This window comes from Tyto alba, unplaced genomic scaffold (assembly GCF_018691265.1).
Source record: "Tyto alba isolate M040663 unplaced genomic scaffold, T.alba_DEE_v4.0 Super-Scaffold_20, whole genome shotgun sequence".
In the NCBI taxonomy this organism is placed as follows: Eukaryota; Metazoa; Chordata; class Aves; order Strigiformes; family Tytonidae; genus Tyto; species Tyto alba.
This window is the reverse complement of record NW_024881283.1, coordinates 8,424,970-8,445,241: the sequence shown is the minus strand read 5'-3', so window position 1 is coordinate 8,445,241 and position 20,272 is coordinate 8,424,970. Positions and strand designations below refer to the sequence as shown.

At 59.4% G+C, this 20,272-nt stretch overlaps 1 protein-coding gene across 3 annotated transcripts; it reads right to left on the bottom strand.

Annotated features, from left to right (window-relative positions):
• Nucleotides 1–276: 276 nt before the first annotated feature.
• Nucleotides 277–7,515, bottom strand: SYNC (syncoilin, intermediate filament protein). Of its 3 annotated transcripts, XM_033003245.2 has the most exons (5): nucleotides 6,271–6,296; nucleotides 5,501–5,712; nucleotides 3,565–4,873; nucleotides 2,145–2,269; nucleotides 277–925 (listed from the first exon to the last, which is right to left on the bottom strand). In XM_033003245.2, coding segments are annotated over exons 2-5 (1,500 nt in total). In that variant the 5' UTR covers nucleotides 5,503–5,712; nucleotides 6,271–6,296; the 3' UTR covers nucleotides 277–861. The 3 variants fall into 3 exon arrangements, with proteins under 3 accessions (XP_032859136.2, XP_032859137.2, XP_032859135.2); XM_033003246.2 differs by lacking the exons at nucleotides 5,501–5,712; nucleotides 6,271–6,296 and adding an exon at nucleotides 7,434–7,515; XM_033003244.2 differs by lacking the exon at nucleotides 5,501–5,712 and having other exon boundaries at nucleotides 6,271–6,434.
• Between the last annotated feature and the right edge of the window lie 12,757 nt (nucleotides 7,516–20,272).

Below are 20,272 nucleotides of genomic sequence, written 5' to 3'. Positions count from 1 at the left end.
ATAGCTATTCCTTAGTTTGTAACATATGGATGCTTCTCCCCCTCTTGTTTCTGCTGCTTCCTTTGTGAAATGAGTACTTAATATCCCAAAGCAGTTGAGAGTGCACTGAAGTCTGCCTTCTCTCTGAAGTGTGCTGCTGGCTGAATTTTCCGTCTGCCTTTAGCCCTTGCCACAGAACTTTTTTTTTTTTTTTTTTTGTTAGTCTGCAGCATGAATAGTTTCATACCTTCTAAGTAACTTGGTTTGACACACAAGCCTGTTATTTTGAGACACAGCTTTGAGAATTAAAAGGATCCTTAAACTCTGACCTTTATTTTCAGTGTGAGACTTTATATAAAGTGGAAACCTCTTCTCCACAAACTAGTTTCTGTGGCCCATGGTGGAGCATAGAATCGTTTAGGTTGGAAAGAACCTTTAAGCATGTTGCAATACAGCAGAGACCCTTGAAATACAAAAGAAAATCCTGTTAAAAGGATGAAGCTTCTCTTGCATGTAAACTTTAAAAATCAACCCCCTTAACCCTGTCTTCCAGAACAATACTTTCTGTGCAGGCTTTTACAATCCACCTATGGAACAAGACACAATACATTTTTCTAAACACAGCAAAACATACATCTGTTACTCTTCATATAAGTCCATTGTTCAGTGCAAGTATTATTTTCTCTGCTCCTCTGTGGAAAAGCAGTTTTACTATACAATCAACAGCAGCACCTTGAGAAATACACACAGACAAAGGATTGTCTGGTATTCCTGACTCCAGGCAGCTGCTGCGCAGCGGGTACGATAAGCAGCAAGAGGAGATGTCCCCTGCAGATGCCTCTGTCCTTTACTTTTGCTACAATGAGGAAAAGTCCATCATTCCTAACAGTCCTGGTCTGCTTTTTCTTCTGATTTGCAAAGGTGGCCGTAGATTTCTAAGCAGCTCCTGTATGGGGAGAAAGCAAATTTAGGCTGCGGTCTATTTACATAAAGTACTCTGGCTGGAGAAAAGCAGGAAGGGGAACAGATGCTATTTCTGAAAAACATTCTTTTCACAGTATGGAAGAAAAGTAATTAGGAAACACTTGTACTGGCTCAGTCCTGTGAGTGTGCAGACCTAGCCCAGCCCTTCAGAGCCCTTGGCAAACACGCTGGCTTTAACAGAAGGGAATGTCATTTTTGGTGTGAGCTACGAGACGGCAGCTCGGAGCCGTACTGAACTCCGAGGTCCCCGGTGCAAATGTGAAACTTAATGAGGTGTCCTGACACACGAGAAGCCTTGCACGCTATCGCTTCCAGGGACGGCAATTTGTAGATTGCCAGGAGTTAAGAGGCTGTGCTGCTGCACACAAGCTTAAATATTAGTCTGTGATTTAGAAGGACCCCAGGCAGCAAAGACAGCGGGTGGTTGCGATCTGGTCTGAATTGTAAGTGTTAATTAACTCTTGTTAATACATTTTGAAGTGGCTGGTGACATGACAGGCTGAAACAGATATCTTTCCCCCGTGCTTATCTTGCTAAAGTCTTACTTGGATAAAAGAAAACAATGTGGTAGGGCATATCTTCCCATGGTGCGGTTGCATGAGAAGGTTTGAGGGGAGAAGGGGAAATAAGAAGGCTAAAGTACCAGTGAAGCTACAGAAAATGGCTAAGAGTGTGTACAGCTGAGATTGGAGTAACATAACAATGCAGTTTGGTGAGTAAAACAGTCCACAAACTTAAGGACTTTTTCTGGAGCTTTAAAAAATCCCGTGTAATAAAGAAGACCTGAGTGAAACCAGCAGCAGAGAGCGATAAGCAGAAGATCTCCCACTGAAGAGCATCCACAACGGTGTTTCCAAACCTAAGCCTCAGTTCCTTTCCACACATTTCTAAGGAAACCAACACTTTGTTTTAAGTTGCCATGCCTGCTTCTTGGAAAACAACCTCCACTCCTTGGGTGCAGGATTTTCCACCACATCCTTATTTGCTGGATGGCAAAAGGTCTGGATTCCCGCTGTGTTGCCCCACCAGACCCCTTGCTCACACACCAGCTATGTGCCCAGGGACCAGGAACAAAAGCCCACGGTGTCCAAGAGCTGTGTGACCACTGGCCTCTCCACCATCCTCCTCCTCCCAGCCCCTCCCCAGCCCCTCCACACCGCAGGGACGAGACACAAACAGACTTGTAGATGGAGAGCTCCTGGTGGAGGCTGGTCCTCAGCTCCTCCAGTTCCTGGTTCTTGCGCTGCTGGAGCTGGACCCCGTTCTTCAGCTCCTTCAGCCTGTCTTCCAGCTCCTCAACCTGTTCCTAGGGAGCAAGAAGACAAAGAGCAGATTAGCTGGGGGAGGAAGGCTGTCTCAGTGTCCACGCTCTCATGGGGGGATCTGCCTGTTGATGGTGTTGGTCTGGACAAAGGACAGCCAGGCCGATGGCTGACAAACCACTGTCTTTAAAAATCCCTGGAAAAAAAAAAAAAAAAGCTTTGTTTTATTACAAAGGTGGGAGCTTGGGCTGGGATGTGATGCTTTGAGTCCTTAGGCCTCTCTTGGCTGGTTGGTTTTGTCCCCTAGACTAATTTGTGCGTGTTTTGACAAGCTGTCAGAACTGTATAAACCATATGAGTCAGGAGAAGATAAATAAGGAATTTGGGAAAATGTGGAGGCACATCAGGGATGCCCCAAAATCCTGATCCCCGAGGGAGAGGGGACCCTGAAATCCAAGACGAGCAGTGTCATGGGTGCTGATGACCCGGTCCCCAGCTCGGCGGGGAGGAGAGGCAATGGAGGGGGATGCCAGCCTCCAGCAGCTGCTCAGAGCCAGGCTGGGAGGAGGCAGCAATTACGAGTTGAGAACAGAGTGTTGAAATGGGGGAGATTAATTGTGGAGCCTCTTTGCCAAATGTGCTCTTGTAGATATTGAATTGCCTTGTCCCTCAGGACAAGGTGCCGGGGGGGGGGTCGGATGCCTGGAGCAGCCAGAAATAACCCTCTTGGGAGGCAGCCCAGCCCCTGGGCTGCAGGCACAGGAGGTGAGACCCTTCCTGGCTGTGGGAAGGGCAGGATCTGCCCCAGCAGGGCTGGGCTTTTAAAGAAAAGCCACCTTCACTTAAAACTGACTTTTCCAAGCTCCTTAGCTCAGACCCCATGCTAGTACAAGCTGCACGAAACGTGCGGTGCCTGTGCTCAGCATCATCGCTCAGCTCCGCACGGGCCCACTCTGGGAAGGAAACCCCCTGTCCCCTCTGCCTCGTCCTTGCTTGCTGGGACCATTTCTGAGGAGCAGGTCAAAACCAAGTGAGAATACAGTCAGGAGAAAGCTTTTTTGCAGCAGCTCATCGGGTGAAGCCCCAGCACTTTCCCCCTGCATCCCTGTAACATCGGGTTTGCCCTACACCCAGGGGCTGCTGCTTCAGCTGGCCCGTGCCAGGGTGGGCGATGCTTTTAACTTCAACCAGGAGGAGATATTCCACCTCCTTACCCTCCTCATCCACCCTGCTCCTCCCCCTGGCCCTACAAGAAAGACCTTCAGCATCCACATTTCACCGGCTGCGAAGAACAACTCCCACTCTCTAAACAAGAGGGGTGCCCAGCCAGAGCACGTACCCGGTACTGCCCGACCTCTTCATCCCGCTTCCGTTTGATGAGGATGATCTGCTCCTCCAGGCTCCGGTTCTGCAGCCGCAGCCGGCTGACCTCCCCCTGCAAGGGCCGCAGGGCTTCCTTCATCCCCTGGATCTCCCCCTGCATCTCCTGCAGCGCCTTCACCCCCGCCTCGCGTCTCTCCAGCAGCCGCAGCAGCTGGGGCTCGTAGTGCTCCTCCAAACCCCGGCGGCTCTCTGCCACGAAGCTCTCGAACTCCACGGAGAGCCGGCGGCTCTCCTGCAGGTACAGGTTATCCTGCCGACACGGCGGAGTCTCCAGGCGTTGCCTCAAAATCTCCTTCTCCTTTTCGCAGGTCTCCTTCAGCTGAGACAGTTCGCCAGAGAGCTGCCCAGCCTGGGTCTCCAGCTCGCCCTGGTAAGCAGTATACTGGGAGAGGTCGTGCCGCCGGCTCTCCAGCTGGTACTGGCAAGCCACGCACTCCTTCGTCACCTTGAACAGCTTCTGCTTGATCTGCCGGATCTCATCCTTCAGGTTGTCCCTCTCCAGCTCCACCTTGGCCAGCAACCGGCAGGCCGCCTGGATCTCCTCGTGGGCATGGCGGATCTCCTGCAGCGCCGGCTCCCGGAGCTGGGCGAGCTCCGCGATCAGGCTGTCTCTCTCTTTCTCCAGCCGCTCGACGGCTTCGATGCATTCTTGGAAGTAGTCGCCCAGCTCTTCGAGGGTCAGACACTGATGCTCCGTGCCGTCTGCGTCCAGGGGGCTGCCTGCACCCTCTGCGTCCATGTCCAGCGGGATCCCTGCCCCGTCTGTGTCCATGTACAGCGGGATCCCTACTCCATCTGCATCCACTTCCAGCGGGATCCCTGCCCCATCCACATCCAGGGGGATCTCTATTCCTTCTGCATCCACGTCCAGCGGGATCCCTGTCCCACCTGCATCCACATCCAGCGGGATCCCTGCCCCATCCACATCCAGGGGGATCTCTATTCCACCTGCATCCACGTCCAGCGGGATTCCTGCCACATCCACGTCCAGCGGGACCGCGGCCCCGGCCACATCCTCATCCAGCTGGGGCCCTGGCATGTTTAGCTCCAAGGAAGCATCCCTTCCATCTGCCTGCAGCTCCTGGCAGGTGTCTGGGCCGCCTCTGTGCAGGGCTGTCACCTCCACACCCTCCTCTGGGTCTAATGGGCTGTATGAAAGGTCCGGGTGAGGAGCAGCGCCCGCAGCTGCTCCCTGCGGGGCTGCGGATGCTCCGGCTTCATCCACCTGCAGCTCTGGAGGGGGCTCAGGCTCTGCCATCAGGTCCCTGGAAAGGAGAGCAGACGTGAACCAGAGCAATGAGTGTAACAGGTCTCAGCCCTTCCTCTCCGCCCTGTGAGATGTGGGAGCCCCACAGCAGGCTGAGCTGGGGGTGCTCTCGCTGTGGCCCGGCTGCTGTGACCGTCCCCGTGTCACCACAGTCTGTGCAAACTGGGCAGGGCTGCACTCTGACGGCAACCTGGACCCAAACTGTCGGCTCTGGCACGGGCTAAAACAAGGGAAGAAAACCCTCTTAAAGTGACTGACTGCCACAGAGAAAGAGCGAGGGGTGCAAACCTGGACCCCAAAACCAAGAGTTAGTCTGGTGCTGATGGGAACTGCCACCGTGTCGCAGCCAATCTCCTCCAGCAGCACCGGTGTGACCAGCATGGGCACTCCCAGTAAAACTTGCTGGGATTTTAGCAATGTGGCATAACCTCATGGCAAGGGAACGTGCTGCTAAAAGGCAGGCAGGATCCAAGGTGGCTGAGATGGAGGAAAGCACCGCATGGACTATGCCCGAGAGAGCGGTAGCTTCTGCATCAGGAGCCCAGCAAGCTCCGCTTTGCAGAGTCATCCGATCCCATCATTATCCCCAGCCCGGTACTTGCAGCTGCCACCACCAAATACTCACATCTCACATTTGCCCGGGTGCTATTTGGAGTAGGAAGGAGAGGAAAATCCTCAGGAACAAGCCGGGGCTTTTCCTGCCTCTTCCAGGAGCCGGTGGGTTCGGTAAGAGGATGCTCTCACCTCCCGGCCACGCTGCTGAGCTCATGTCTAGTCATCCCCCGAGGAATGAGCACAGGCTGGCACTCGCAGACAGCCCTCAGCTCGCAGCAATGGCTTTAAGTAAAGAACTGATTTTCACCGATACTTTCTCTCCTAATAAGGTAGTTTTCAGCAGCGATGACACATCGCAGCCTTGGACTCAACGGCCCATCGGCTGGAGAGGGGGCAGCTCCTGGAAAGGTGGGAAAAGGGCTCTGCTTCATTTTTCTTTGCCCTCTCCCAGTGCCAGCGCTTATTTTGCAAAGTTCTCAGCTCTGCTTTGCATCGGCGGGGCGGAAGGGGAGGACAGCCATCCCACCCCCGCAGCCCGGTGCAGGGGCTCACTCTCACCCCCCCCCCCATCATCCCAGAGCCCCCCAGGTGGGCAGCACTCCTGGGTACCCCAGGAGGGGCTGTTCCCCCCCACTCCTGAGGGTCCAGCAATGCTCCTTGGGTGCTGAACCTCAGACACCCCCACACCCCATCCCTGCACCCCAGACTTTGGCAGGCCCCTCACCTGTCCCACTCCCCCAACCTCACCAAGGATCCCGCACCCATGGGACCCCCCTCACCCTCCCAGCGGACACCAGCTCTTTCTCTGCTCCCCCCTGCTCGCACCGGGTGGGCTCTTACCTTCCTCCCCTGGAGCCCAGCGCCTCCGGCTCTGCGCTGCACATGGATTTAGCATGGGGCGGGGGGGGGTTATTAATAAACAGGGCTGGAAATCAGATTCCCCGGAGCAGCCTCTTCGCTTGGCCACCGCCTGCAGTGCCAGCTGTGGGCGGCTGCCTCCCTCCGCCCCGGGGAGGAGGAGGAGGAGAAGGAGGAGGAGGAGGAGGAAGAGGAGGAAGAGGGCGGGGAAGGCCAAGCCGCCTGCATCCCTGGCAGAGGCAGCCGCAGGGGCTGGCCGCAGCCAGCAGCCGGCATCCCTGGGGAGCCTCCCCGACAGCCCCCCATCCCGCTTCGGCTGTTCACACCCGTGATTTAAAGCAGTTTGTTTTGTGCAGCCTCAAACCTGCCCCTTCCCACAGCGCTGGGGGGCTCCTACCCGGGAGCTGCGGGGTCCCATCCCGCTGGGGTCCCGGGCAGGACGTGGGGGGCCGGGATGGGGACAGTGGGGTGCCCGGCCACTGTCCCCCGGGGCTGTGTGGGGTTCGCCTCCGACCCAGGCGTCTGAAAGGGGAAATGCTGGAGGATGCAGCACATGGCCGCCAAATGCTGCAGCCTCATCCTGTGCACGGAGCGGGGTGCTCGAGGGTGCTGGCAGCGCGGTGCTGCACTCCCCTCTGTATTTATTAAAGCGCATTAATGTATTAAACACCAATATCTCAGGGTTCTTTGGATGCCCCAGGTTGGCCCCACAAACACCGCAGCAATGGCAGAACGCAGCCTCCGCTCCCCCTTCCACCCACACCCCTGGCCCTGCCGCCCCTTTCCCCTCTGGTTTGGGGATGGAAAAGCTGTTTTTTTTCACTCTGCAAAGCCCCGTGGTGGCCGTGGCCACACTCCCAGGCTCCTGGCAGTGACGCTGCCCTCACCGCTGCCTTTGCTGCCCACAGATGTGGTTTCCCACCTCTGCTCACCCACCATCCCTGCGGCGCCCATCCCCATCCTCTCCACCCCACGGCACCCTAAACCGACCCTTCGGCGGTTATATTATTAGTGTATATTTATCGAAAATACATCTTTTAGATATATTGCCGTGTTGGCATGGGTGCAACAGCCCGGGGTGGTGGCACAGCCAGCGGGCACTCGGCCCGGCCGTCCCCCGTGGAACCAGAGCCAACCAAACCTACCTCTGCCAGGGTCCGACCCTGCCCGCTGCCGCCTCGGCTCAGGAAGTCGGCGCTTGCCGCTCAGGAAGTCGCCAGCTTACGTGCCCCAAAATCGCCCAGCAACGCGCGCCACAGCTTGCAACATCGCCCAGTGCCACCCCGTCCCCGCGTCACCGACACCGTCACCGACACCTTGCCCATGCCTTGCTCGCCGCTGGGCTGCCGAAATCAGGTTTAAAATAACTGCGCTTGACCATCTCCTGGGAACAGAGCTTTAAAAGGAAAAGGGAGATTTAGGTGGGGGTTTTTTCTTTTTTCTTTTTTTTTTTTTTTTTTTTTTTGATCCTGTTGCTTTTTTCAGCATGACCCACCTTTTTTTTTTTTTTTTTTTTTTCCCCTCCCTTTTTTTTCCATGAAGCGCCTCTATTTGTGCCGAGACTTTTGACTCAATAGGAGAGGAATGCTGTTAATTCGCACAAGTTGGGTGTATAAATATATATCTAGAGCTGAAACTGCCAAGGAGAGAAACCTGCAGGTCGTGCGGGCTGGGTCCAACAAACCCTTGTAGGGGATGGAGGGGACGATGGCAGCGGCGCTGCTGAGCCCCAGCTGGGGTTTATGTGATGAGCTGCCAAGAGCAGGGTGGGGATTGAAGAGGCTCAGCTGTTCTCTGCTCCGTAAGAGGATACCCCGGCCCCGGCCCCGGCGCGGGGCTGTTTTGTGGATATAACCAGGCAACGGCCGGCTCGGGTGTCAGCGGCCGGACCCCGATGCGCTCGGCAGAGCCCGGCCGGCTGTGGGCAAGCACTGGGTTCGGCCGGTGGGGAGAGACGCCGTCGCCTGTGAACCAACGTGGACTTTGCTCTGGTAAACAGAGCTGGCAGGGAGTTATCGGCGGCGCTGCCGGAGGGAATAGCAAAAGGCAGGAGAGTATTTGAGAGACAGAATGTTCTGGCTGTTCAAGTAAATGGTGGAGGCTCCGGTCGCTGCCCTGCCTCCGGCACGGACCCAGCGAGCAGCTGAAGGGGGTTGTGGGGAGCGCAGAGCAGCCGTGAATCACTTTGCGTCATCTCTGGTGACCTGGTGCTGCCGTTCCCCCTTCCTGGAGGATTTTTCCTCCCTGTCACGCATGGCAGATCTGCCCCGAGGGCCGGGACGGAGCCAGCGCTGCGGCCTCGCCACCCTAGCACCACGATTTTGGCACCACCACCCTGGCACAGCCACCCTGGTTCTGTCCCTGTCCTGCCCCCCCCGGATCTTTAGGGATGGGCTTAATGTACCAGGGAGGCTTGCCCAACTTTGGGGCCTCTTTGGCCAGGGGCTCTGGCAGCACCGGCAGCACCATGGGGTACCCAACCTGCCCAAACCCCGGCATCGATGGGATTTAGCAGCGGTGAAGCTGAGCAATACCGTGCAGCTCACCGCGGCTCCGTGTGCTGAGGGTTCGGGGGCGGGGGTGGTCCGGCCGTGGCAGGGTGAGCGGTGCCGGATCCGGCCCCCCGCGCGTGGGAGCTGCAATCTGATCTCAGGGGGAAAGTGTGATTCATTGCTGGAGCCGGGAGCGCTTCCAGGGACGGATCTTGGCTCGGACGGCGGCACCACCGTGCGCCCGCTCCTGCCCTGCCCCCTGCAAGGTGGCCCCCTTCGCCCTGGGCGGGTGTGGGGGGGTCCCTGGATGAAGCCGTAGACGTCGTGGCTGCGTGGGGATGGTGCCTGGGGACACCCACTCGAGCCTGGGGGGTTGGCTGCCCCTGGCCGTTTGGGAACAGCTTAGCTCGCTTTGCCTCTTGCCTCAGTTTCCCCAGCTGAGAGCTGGGGGCGGCCCCCCCGCCTTGGTGCCCACCACGGGCAGTGATGCCGGGGTGCCGGGGGGACGTCGCTGTGGGAGCCGGCACAGGGCCGAGTCGCAGGACCTGGCACCCGGGGGGCTCATCACGCACCCACCATCGCAAAACTCCCGGTGCACCCGCCCGGGCGAAGCGGCTCAGGATAGATCCTGGGAGACGGAAGGGAGGTGACCCAGCGGGGCCGGAGGAGGAGGAGGAAGAAGAGGAGGAAGTAGAAGGGGAGTGCCATGTGAGCATGTGCCCAGCTGGGGCAGAGATGAAAGCAGGAGCCCGAAGGCGCCGTCTGCCCCGCAGGGACCTTGGGAGCTCCACGGCAGCGGGGGGGGGGGGGGGGGGGGGGGGGGGGGGGGGGGGGGTGGAGGGGGGGGTGGAGGGGGGGGGGGGGGAGGGGGGGGTGGAGGGGGGGGTGGAGGGCAGACCCTGCCCCCAGGCCACAGGCGCCGGCGGCTCCCGCTTATCTGGGTGCTGGGTCCCTGCTCTGCCCTGCGGCCAGGGGGGACGAGGAAATCACCATTCCTGCCATCGCTGCTCCCGAGGGAAACACCAGCCCAGCCGGGGGGAGCAGAGTGGGGATGGGTGGGGGGTCCAGCTGCAGGGACCCCTGCCAGCGCGCCCGCTCCCACATCGCACCCCTTCAGCTTTATCTTTGCTCGGCCCAGATACCAGCCTTTAAACACTGCAGACGCTGGGGTTTAAATATTTCTGTCAAGGTTGCCTGTCCCGGCAGCTCTCCCGGCAGCCCCCACGTGTCCCACCCCATGCCGGGGGATTTCAATTCCCAGGGCTGGGGCTGCCACGTCCCATCGGCCGCATCAAGCGCCTGTCGCCAGCCTGGGGGGGACTTATGGGGCAAATCAGCCAATGTGCCCATGACATCCTACACCCCACCCTGTGCCTGTCGGGCACCGGGGCTGTGCTGACTTTCCTGCAGGTTTTCCCTTTCCAGGCGCTTGCACAGGAGCAGGAGCTGCCTCTCGTGACTGCTTGCTGGGACACTGGGTGATGCTCCTGGGAGGCTGCGACAGAGCCATCCCTTCCAGCATGAGGAAGCCAGGCAGGGAACAACCGCTGCTATTTATTCATCACCATCTCCTTGTACAACACACCCAAGCAAGGAGTCGCCTGCGTTTGCTCTTCCAATGACATTTATGACCCAGGCACCCGTTTACAAAACCCATTTTTAAAGCAGCATCACAACAAGCAGCGCCCGTGTTGCAGCGTCACTGCTGCCCAAGCACCGATGGAGAGGGCTCGCTGTTGGGATTTTCCATACCCCGGCATGAGCAGCAGCTCCAGCTCTAGCTCTGGTCCCCACGGGAGGGATTTGGAGCGAGTGGCTCCTACTCAGGGGTACAGCAGGGTGGGAAGCAGCACCCACAGGTCTCAGCTGGGCCGGTGTGGCTGTGCAGGGACCTTGTCCCAGCTGCCCACGAGCACCGGAGGTGTTAATGAGTAACGAGGGAGCAGCCATCCCTCCCTCTGCCCCAGCGAGGGGAAGGAAACAGGGGCAGAGGATGGGCTGAGCACACCCCAACGCGCCGGCTGCGCCAAGCTCGAGCCGTCCCGGCGCGAGGGGCAGGAGCTTCAGTGTCTGTTGGAGCGCATGATGCCGCAGCCGGTGGCCGATGTGTTTTGGCACCCTTAGGTGCCATTTGGGATCTCGCCTCCCAGGGATGTGGCACGGCAGGGGAGGGTCTTAGGACACATTGCAGCCCCCCGTCTCTCTGCTTCCCCTCCCACGTGCCTCTGCTTTGGCCTCGCGGGAGCGGAGCTCCAGCCGGCTGCTCTCCCCATGAGCCTCCCAGCATCCTTGTGACCATCTTGGCTGTGCAAGCGGAAAATGAGTTATCCAGCTGGGTACCCCGGCATGCTGCCGGCGCTGGAGCAGTTTGGAGAGGGGGTAAAGCTTTCTGGGGCTCTGCACAAAGGGCTGGTGCTTTAGGGAGCTCCTGGACTTTCCTTCTCCACCAGGACTGGGACTATAAAACTGAGGACAACCTTCCTCTTCACCTTCCTCCTCTATTTTCCTTGCCCATCTGACAAGAGCTCTTCCCAGAGGGTAACAGGTACTCTCCCTTTTGCTGTAATTATTTGGACAATGCCCCATGACTGTGTGCAAATATATTTTTCAAACTGGTTCTGCTGCCATCCGAGGAGGTGCAAGATGTGAAAACCAAGATCTTTTTTTGGGAGGCTAACGACTCGGAAGTTGGAGCCAGCAGCAGAAAGTCAACACAAACACCCTAATTGGGGATTAGCTTTTCCTCAGCACAGTTCACCTTGACGTGGGTCAGCTAAAGCATCGGAGGGCAGCGGCGTGCTCAGCCCCCACCCCAGGAAGGATCCGCTCCCCTGGGATCACGGAGGGCAGGGGGGTGCCAGGAAATCACTGCCCAACTATTTCAGAGCTCATTTAGGTCTTGAGTCCTGGCTCAGGGGGGTAATGAGAAGCAGAGACACAAAACCACGGCAAGCCCCAGCCCTTCCTCAGGCATCGCCCAGGATTCGGTGCCACATCCCCATCCCTGATCACTGGTACGACTGAACAGCAGCAGGATGCTGGGGTTTGCACAGCACCAAGTGCCGGTGCCTGAATCCCACAGGAGATGGCAACGCGCCGGGAAGCCCCCCGGGAGGGACAATCTTCTTGTTTTGTAAATTCTTCTAGTCATTTCCAGCAGTTGGCAAACTCCTCCGGGCACACGGCCAGGCCCTTGCGAGCCTTTCGGGAAGGATGCGGCTTAAAAGCAACGATGCAGCTTTTCACATCAGGAAACGCATCCGCAATGGAACCCAAACCCGACCGAGCTGAGAGGGTGGAAATGCGGCAGAAACCACTTGTTTTCTTGGCTGGGCTCACGACCTCGGCTTTGCCGTGCGTCCTGCCACCAACCTGCTCGCTGCCGGGATGAGTCGCTGCTCCGGCCGAAGCTCTCGTGCATCCTGCTGTCCCCTCGCAGCTGGATCCGCGTGCTCACTCTTCTGAGCCACGCAGGCTTGTAGTGAGCAATGAAATCTTTCCCGAGAGCCGCTGCCATTCCCGGGCCAGCTCCCGGGCGCGCTCTCGGCCGCAGGCAGAATCTGGGTGAGCCACGTCAAGCGGCTGCACTCCCCTTCCCAGTGTCATTTCATTTTCAGGGGTTGAGTCATTATTAGCAGCAAGAAGCAGTGTGGCACAGGGGGGTTTCACAGGTCGGCGGCTGGTGGAGAGCACCGTGTCCCCCCCCCCCGGGCGCTGGCATCGGCAGTGACACAGCAAGTGTCACCCTCAGGCCCATCAGGTGAGGAACTGGTGGTGGCTGCGGGGAGAGGGCAGGGAGGACACGGCTGCTGTCCCCGGCTCCTCTCCTGGGGGACAGGGACAGCCACCCCCGGGGGTCTGCAGGACACCGCGCCACGATGCCGCATTTACCCGCCCCGATCCTGGCACGGGAGTGTTTTGCTCCGGTTCTCTCCCGCTGATGCTCAGCACCACGGGAAGGGGGGGGGTGGTGGGACGGAGGGTCCCAAGGGGTGAGAGCACTGGGGACAAAGCCGGTACTCACCGGGGGGGGGGGGGGGGGGGGCACTTCTTGGGGACCCCCGGCAGCCCCGGGGGGGGGTGTGTGGAAACACCTAGGTGGCATCGAGGGGAGCGGTGACACCCCTCCGCCGCCGCCACCGGGGCCACCTGCGGGCGGGAGGGGGGGGGGGGGTACGGGCGGGGCCTCCCGCAGCCCGGCCCCGCCCCGCAGAAACTTTCCGTCGGCGCCGGGCGCTCGGCGGGAGCCCGGAGCGGGGCCGGGGCTGCAGCCGGAGCCGGGCGGGCCCGGCCCTATGGGCAGCGGCTGCCGGCGGTGCGGGGCGGTGCGGGGCGCTGCCCGCCGCGGCCATGTCCGCCGGGGCTGCACCTGCGGCGGGCGGCGAGCGGGAGCCGGAGCCGGGAGGCGGCGGCGGCGGCGGCGGCGACGGCGGCTCCTCGGTGGCGGGTCCCCCCCGGAGGAGGAAGGCCCGGGCGGGTTCGCTGCGCCGGGCCCTGAGCTGGCTCCGTGGCCGGCGGAGGCGGCGGAAGGGCGGCAGCTCCCCGGCCGGGACGGAGGGAGGAGGTGAGGGGCGGGGGGGGGGGGGCGGCGGGGGTGGCCAAGGAGAGCTCGAGGTGGTGGCCGGGGAGGTGGGCGAGGAGGGGTGATGGTGGCGGGTGGGGAGGGTTCGAGGTGGTGGGTGAGGAGGGGTCACGGAGGTGGCCAAGGGGGAGTCGCGGTGGAGGTGGCCAAGGAGAGCTCGAGGTGGTGGCCGGGGAGGTGGGCGAGGAGGGGTCACGGTGGAAGCCCAGGAGGGTCGGGGCGGTGGCTGTGGAGTTGGTCAAAGAAGGGTCTCGGTGCTGGCTGAGGAGGAGTGGGGGTGGTGGCCGTGGAGGTGGCCAAAAAGGGGTCACAGTGGTGGCTGAGGAGGGGTGGAGGTGGTGGCCGTGGAAGTGGACAAGGAAGGGTGGTGGTGGCCAAGGAGGGGTGGAAGTGGTGGCCATGGAGGTGGCCAAAGAGGGGTCACAGTGGTGGCTGAGGAGGGGCGGAGGTGGTGGCCGTGGAAGTGGCCAAGGAAGGGTGGTGGTGGCCAAGGAGGGGTGGAGGTGGTGGCCGTGGAGGTGGCCAAAAAGGGGTCACAGTGGTGGCTGAGGAGGGGCGGAGGTGGTGGCCATGGCGGCCAAAGAGGGGTGACAGTGGTGGCTGACAAGGATTTGAGGTGGTGGCCGTGGAGGTGGCCAAGGAAGGGGGGTGGTGGTGGCCAAGGAGGGGCGGAGGCGCTGGCCGTGGTGGCAGCAGAAGTGGCTGAAGGGGGGTGAAGGAGGCGGTGGCCGTGGTGGTGGCCATGGGGGCTGTGCTGGCCACGGTGGCTGCCGCTGTGGCAGCAGGCTGGATCCGGCAGTCCCTGGTGCGATCTCGCCCCTGCCCCGAGGGCTGGTGCCGGTTCACTGGGTAGGTTCTCTCTCCGCTGAGTCAGAAGGTCAATGGGGCTGAGGGAAACCTGGAGGGACGCCAGCCACTGCCACCTCCTCCTCCTCCTCCTCCTCCTCCTCCTCCTCCTCCTCCTGAGCAGGGTGTTTGCATGCTCCAGGTGTGGCCCTTCCTGTCCTAGATATGGCCCTCGCCCCGGCCACTTCACAAGGTGCTGCCTCCATAGCCCAGCCACGTCCCTGCCACCTTGACGAGGACAATTCTGCAGCGGGAGGTGCTGTGGGTGCCCTCTCTTCGCTGCCCCGAGGCCGTGTTACGGGGATCCATGGGCTCAGCCCGGCCTCCCGTGGGCTGGGACCTTCAGCAGAGCGATGGGTGGCGGCGTGTCTGGTCATGCTCGTCTCCTTGGCGCGCTTGTTTTGCAGTAGTAGGTGTCCCGGCGAGGCAGTAGTTGCTGGAGGTATCACCCCGTGCTCAAAGAAGTCTTCAGCCTCTCCCACCCCGTGCTATCGGGGACACCGTCTGTGTCACTCCACTGCCCTCCTTGCAGGGCATCTCCGGCGGGGACGTCACCGTGCTTTTGCCAAGGGAGAGGCCGCTTCTGTGGCACCCAAACGCAGCAGGATGCTGTCGCCTGGGTCCTTCTTCCTCAATTTGCCCTGGGGGGGTGAATTTCCAGGCACCCAGGACTGCATGCAGGCATGTTTACTGCTTGGAGAAGCACACAGGGCTCTCTGATAGGAGTGGTTGCAGAAAGGCAAAAGGGTTTTGGGAAGAAGCTGATCTCTCTGGCCAGAGGGTCCTTTGGATGCTGGTACCTCCCTCTCAGTCTGCTGTGCGTGGATGCTGCTGCCACGGCCCAACGCTGAAACCTGAGCAGAAAAACTGAGATGTGCCGGAGCATGTGATGTTCCTCTTTGCAGTGCAGAAACGCCCCCAGCAGCTCTGCCAGCCTTTCCTTTTTTTTTTTTTTTTTTTTTTTTTTTTTTTTCCCCTTTCCCCTAAAGTTGCACTGTTCACCAGCTAATCCTCGAAATGCGAAGTCACTGCCCGTCAGTGCTGCAGCTCGGGGACCTCCAGCCCGTTCGCCACCCTGTTCCCTGCAAACACACCCTGCTCATGTCAGCCGAGGCTCTGTCACCGCGCTGTCAATTTGATATTCCTGTGTCCAGGAGAGATTCCCCGAGCGCCTGCCTGCCTGCAGTCCACGCCGGTGACGGAGGGGCTGTGCCGTGGCCGACCCCGGGGGCTGTGGGACCCTTCCCCTCCGGGCTGTGCTTTCGGCCACGGTGGCAGCCCCTGGCATCCCGCCTGGCGTGCGTGGGGCCCGGAGATGCCGCGTCCCGGTTGCTCGGCGGCGCGCGGCGAGGGAAAGCAGCGGGGATGTGCGACGGTTGCAGCTTGCGTGCGTGGCTGAATCACCCGGCGTGCAGAGTGTGCCGGGAGCCCCACCCTGCTTGACCACCTCCGGCCGCGAGCATCCTCGGGACACCGCCAGCACGTGCCAGGGTTACCAGCATCCTTCCCCACGAGATGGGGGGGGGGGATCACGCTTCCCTGGATGACGGAGGCGGGGGGTCGGGATGCCTCGAGCGGCGGCGGTTTGGGCTGAGCTGTGGGAAGGGAAGGCGAGGGCGGCTGGAGAGCGTCGGCGTCAGCTGCCACACGCAGCTCTGACCTGCCCGGAGGCCGCGTTGGCCTCGCCGCCAACACCACCAGCCCTCGCGCCGCAGGAGCCAGCCAGCCCCTGCCCCAGCTGGGAATTTCCCCAAACATCAGCTGGGAGCTGTGGGAGGGGGAGAGGGCAGAGCTTCAGCAGGTCCTTGTAGGTTCCGGGTGCTCTCGGTTTTCCCCATGTCTGTGCAGTGCTGGGGGGGGTGGTGGTGGTTTGGATCAGGCCGGTGATTCAGCAGCTCCCCATCACCCCGCCGGTGCCTTTGTCACAGAGGGGGGACAGGGCACCTCTGACCATCCCCGGCGCATCCTGGCTGCGGGGGAGTGGGGAGGAGCCACGCAGGGTCTTGGGACGGCTCGGGGTGCGGAGGGAAGGAGGGAAGCCGTTCCGGGGAGACGCGGGTCAGGACTAGTTCCTCAGCCTGGGCATCTGCCCGTTCACAATCTGGGTGTCGGTGAGGTCGGAATTGCGCAGCACTGAAATCATGGGAGCAGGAGGATGAAAGTATTTCCACTTTGGATCAAACCTGTGGGTCCGTCTAATCAGAGATCCCATCTCTGGCTGCTCAAACAGCTGAGCTGTGTAGGGGAAAGGCGGGTAATCCTGCTCATGGGCGAGTTTCAGGCCTCCTCTCTGGCGGAGGGGGGGGGAACCCCAGCAGCTTTATGCCGAGTGGGGACATGGCTCCATCCCAGCTGGAAGCTGAGTCCTTTCCCGCTTCCCAACTGGATGCTTTGCCCTGTTTGGGCAAATGGGCCCCGCTGGCTGCAGGGTCCCCTTTATATGCCGGTGCACTTCTTTGCTGTGAGAGAATTCCTGCTGTAGCGCCCGGTGCTGGGGTGTGCGGTGGCTGCCAGGGTGCCGCCAGCCCCAGGCTGTTTTACCTGCCCGCAGCCCGCCTGCTTTGAGCACCCCCGTGGCCCCAGCCTCATGGTATCCGAGCACCTCGCGATTCCAAACATGTTTATCTCCACAATAACCTCCGGAAGCCGAGGAGTGATCACCCCCTTGGGATGGGAACCGAGGCTGGGAGAGCGGCTGGGCTGGACCGAGGGTCTGATGCAGAGCAGGGAATTGAGGTGCTGGGCTGGCTCTGGTTCTCCTCATGGAAGCTGGGACCAAGAAAGCCGAAAGCTTTTTCTTCTTCTCCTCTGTGAGCACTGCCTGCGGCCCCCCCCCCCCCGATGAAGGCAGCCTGTTAACCCTCAGCAGCACGGCAGCAGCGAGCCTGCTCCCGCTCCCCAGGCTCCCCGAGAATGTGGTGGTGGAGTCCTGCTGCCTGCGAGCACTTTTAGTCCAGTTTTTGGCTGCTGCTTTATCCAGGTTTCGCAATATTCTTCTTAATTCCCCGATGAAGTAAAGGAATTGATGTTCCAGAAATGTTAAATTAGGGTTGGCTTTTTTTTTTTTTATCTTTTTGATGCTAGCTTAGTCTGGCAGCAACAGATTTATTAACTGGGAGGGACACACACAATGTGATGTTAAAAATAAAGCTCAAAGTGTGTACAGCTGCTTTAGAACACCAGCGAGCGCTTGTTGAAAACCATCCCGGGTGGCTTCACCCTGTGCGTGGGGAGCAGGGGCTGGGCTGCGGTGGGGACCGTGCCGGTGCCACCGAGCTCAGCGTTGTGGGCTGGTGGAGGTGGACGTGAGTCCTCCAGGCAGTTTGGGGCTGCGTTGTTCCTGCGTGTTGCTCTGATAATAACTGAGATGTGAAATTTCCCCCGACACTTGATTTCCTCCATCCTTTGCTGCCGCATGGCAGATAGTTTGGTGTAAACACAGGCTTTTGTGTTTTAGTCCTTCTCAACTCAAAGGAGGGAGGAGAGGTGTAGGCACTGCTGCCCCCGCACCTCCCACGCCCCGGGATTGTTTCCATGCGTGTGTGGGAATGAATTTGTTAATCTGCAAAAGGCAAAGAGTGACACTTCAGAAAATGTGAGCAGCAGGAATCCCCTGGCTGGCCTGAACTGGCAACGGTGAGCGGCTCTGCAAACAAAGAGAGGTGTGTCTGCAACCACAGCTATTCCACCTGGAGACAACTGGAAGAATTACTCTTGCGAATAACGTTCCATAAGATCCGATAAAACTATTTCACTGGAGTCATATTTCTCTTTAGAAGGAAGGTCTTATTTCATAAGACAATATCATCATTGACTTTGACTCCGGCAGCGATGGGAACATAAGCCGTTGGAAGGTGAAGAGCTGGGCAACGACGAAGTGAAAAAGCATTTCCCTGCCAAGCAGGAGCCGGAGACCTGGGCTGGTCCCTGTGGCTCCCGCCGTGCTCGGATAAAAAAATACCTTACCCGGAGCAGGGAGTTGTGCTCCCTCTGCTTTTGCAGGCTGGCGCTGGAGCTGTCATCGGCAGAGCCGGCCTGGACTCCAGCTTGAGCAGGAAATCATTTGAAACCTTTCTGGTTATGTATTTCTGTTAATGATTGGGGATCTCAAGTGGGGTTTTTCTGTTACCTTTGCCTCGCTGAGCTTTACTTCCCTGTGAAGGGAACAAGGGCTGAATTCCTTTCTCATTCAGGCAGCTCGGCTCCTTCTCTGTGTTTGCTTGGTGACGAGATCAGGTTTAGAAAACACCAAGAGGGACGGATCCTTCCCCCGTGCCAGCGCAGAGGGGTCCAGGCCACCCTGCGCTTGGGCTGGCCGGTCTGACCGAGGGAGCGTGTGACTTTGGGGTGATCAGATGTGCTTGAAGCAGTCACGCCGTGATGACAAGATCTGTATCTCGTGAGCAGCTTCCCCCTGCCTCCTAGCTCCTTGCTATTGTCAGAGTCCTCTCAATGAATAAATCTGGGGGCTTCTGGCCTGGAGAGTACTGGAGTCAGCATCTCTTGCTCCCAGTTTTCCATCTTTGCTGGCTGTCCCATGACTGGGTTTTGTAGCTGTACCCGGAATGGCATGCCAGGGAAGCTGCAAAAGCTTCCCCTCCGCTGCCATGCTTTCTAAGCAGATTTGTGGGTGCGCTGAATTAAATTAAACCCAGGTCTGGGATGAAGGATGAGAGCAGCCAGCTGGCAGCGCAGCCTCTCCGCGGGTTTCAGAGGGGTTTGTGTCCTGAAGCAGCGATGCTGGTTCAGTGGGGTCTGCGGGGATGCTGGAGCTGCCCGTGCTGCTCTCAGCCCCCCACCTTCGGCAGGGACGGAAACGTGGGACCCATGAGGAGCTGGAGCGGGGCTACCATGGGGCTGTGAGTTACCCCATTTAGCCCCTTGATTTTGGTGGCACACGTGGGCTTTGCTGGGTTCCTGGGGCTCGGGTCCCTCTCGGAGCCCCCCTCGGCTGTGGCTGGGGGCGGTGAGGCTTCGGTGCCGGCGGTGGCCGCGTTCGCTAGGCAGGTGCTGGCACAGAGGGCGTCTGTTTTGGGAGAGGAGGGGGAAGTGTCATGCTGTATCTAGGGCAGTGTTGCAGGCTCGAGCCTCTCCTTTTCTTGCAGGGAAAGTGCTTTACTGGGAAAGCTGTCGTGTGTGGCTGTGGAGGAGCCCCCTGGGTCACCAGGGAGGGGGACCGAGAGGCATGCGGGGTCTGTGCACCCTGTTTTGGAGCTGCTGAGAGGGGGTGCGTGTCCCAGGGAGGCCCAGGAGGTGCTGGGCAGCGGGAGGGAGCCCTGTCCCAAGCTGGAGATGTCCCTGGCCAACCCTGCAGCCTGGTGAAAAATTATCTCCCCCAGTCATTGGGCAGAGACCTCTGATCTATTGCGCTTGTGACCATGACCTTGTTTAATCTCAGCTGCCCCAAGACGGAAAGGCATTGCCTTGAACTGGGTACAGCCGGTAATGGGAAACAGGGAATAATTTCCCACTGGATCCCCATTTCTGTGACAGCTCCCACAGCAGACGGGGCAGCAAATGCACGAGGACACTGGTATAGCCGTCCTGGTGCCAGGCACCGTCTGTGGCACAAGATGGTCTCTGCCCTGCTGAGAGTGGCTCTCGGGCAGCAAACCCAGCTGGTGAGAAACTGAACCATCACTATTTCCATTCCAGAGAAGCCCAAGATTAATTTATTGCCAATCACCTTGGAAGGTCAGGACAAAGCTGCTGGTTGATTTTTAATTTTTTTTTTTTTTTTTTTTTCCATCACCTCCCCAGTTTTGCGCCTTTCCCACAGAGCCCTCCTTCCTATTTATCCCAGACTCTGATGAATCACGTAAGGAACATAAACACTGCCAGCAGGAATTGCCCACTGCCTGGCTGGCTGACCCCTCCCTGCCCTCACAGCGTTTAATGTTCTAATTAAAAATCAGGAGGGGAAGCTGGGCTTTGGAGGGGGCAGGCTGGCGTCCGTGTTTCGCAGTGGGCTTGTCCGTGCAGCGTGGGCAGCTGTTGGAGCAGCGCTGCCCGGGCACCGAGCTGCCCTTCCCCTGCTTGCAAAACCCCGTTGCAGCCGGAGCAG

Excerpts from the sequence above, each read along its gene's own strand:
- SYNC (XM_033003244.2), bottom strand. The coding sequence starts at position 6,314 with ATGTGCAGCGCAGAGCCGGAGGCGCTGGGCTCCAGGGGAGGAAG. Across the intron at positions 4,874-6,270 it reads CTGGGCTCCAGGGGAGGAAG|GGACCTGATGGCAGAGCCTG; the intron begins GTAAGAGCCCAC and ends TCTCCTTTCCAG. Across the intron at positions 926-2,144 it reads CAGGAGCTCTCCATCTACAA|GAGCTGCTTAGAAATCTACG; the intron begins GTCTGTTTGTGT and ends CTCCCCATACAG.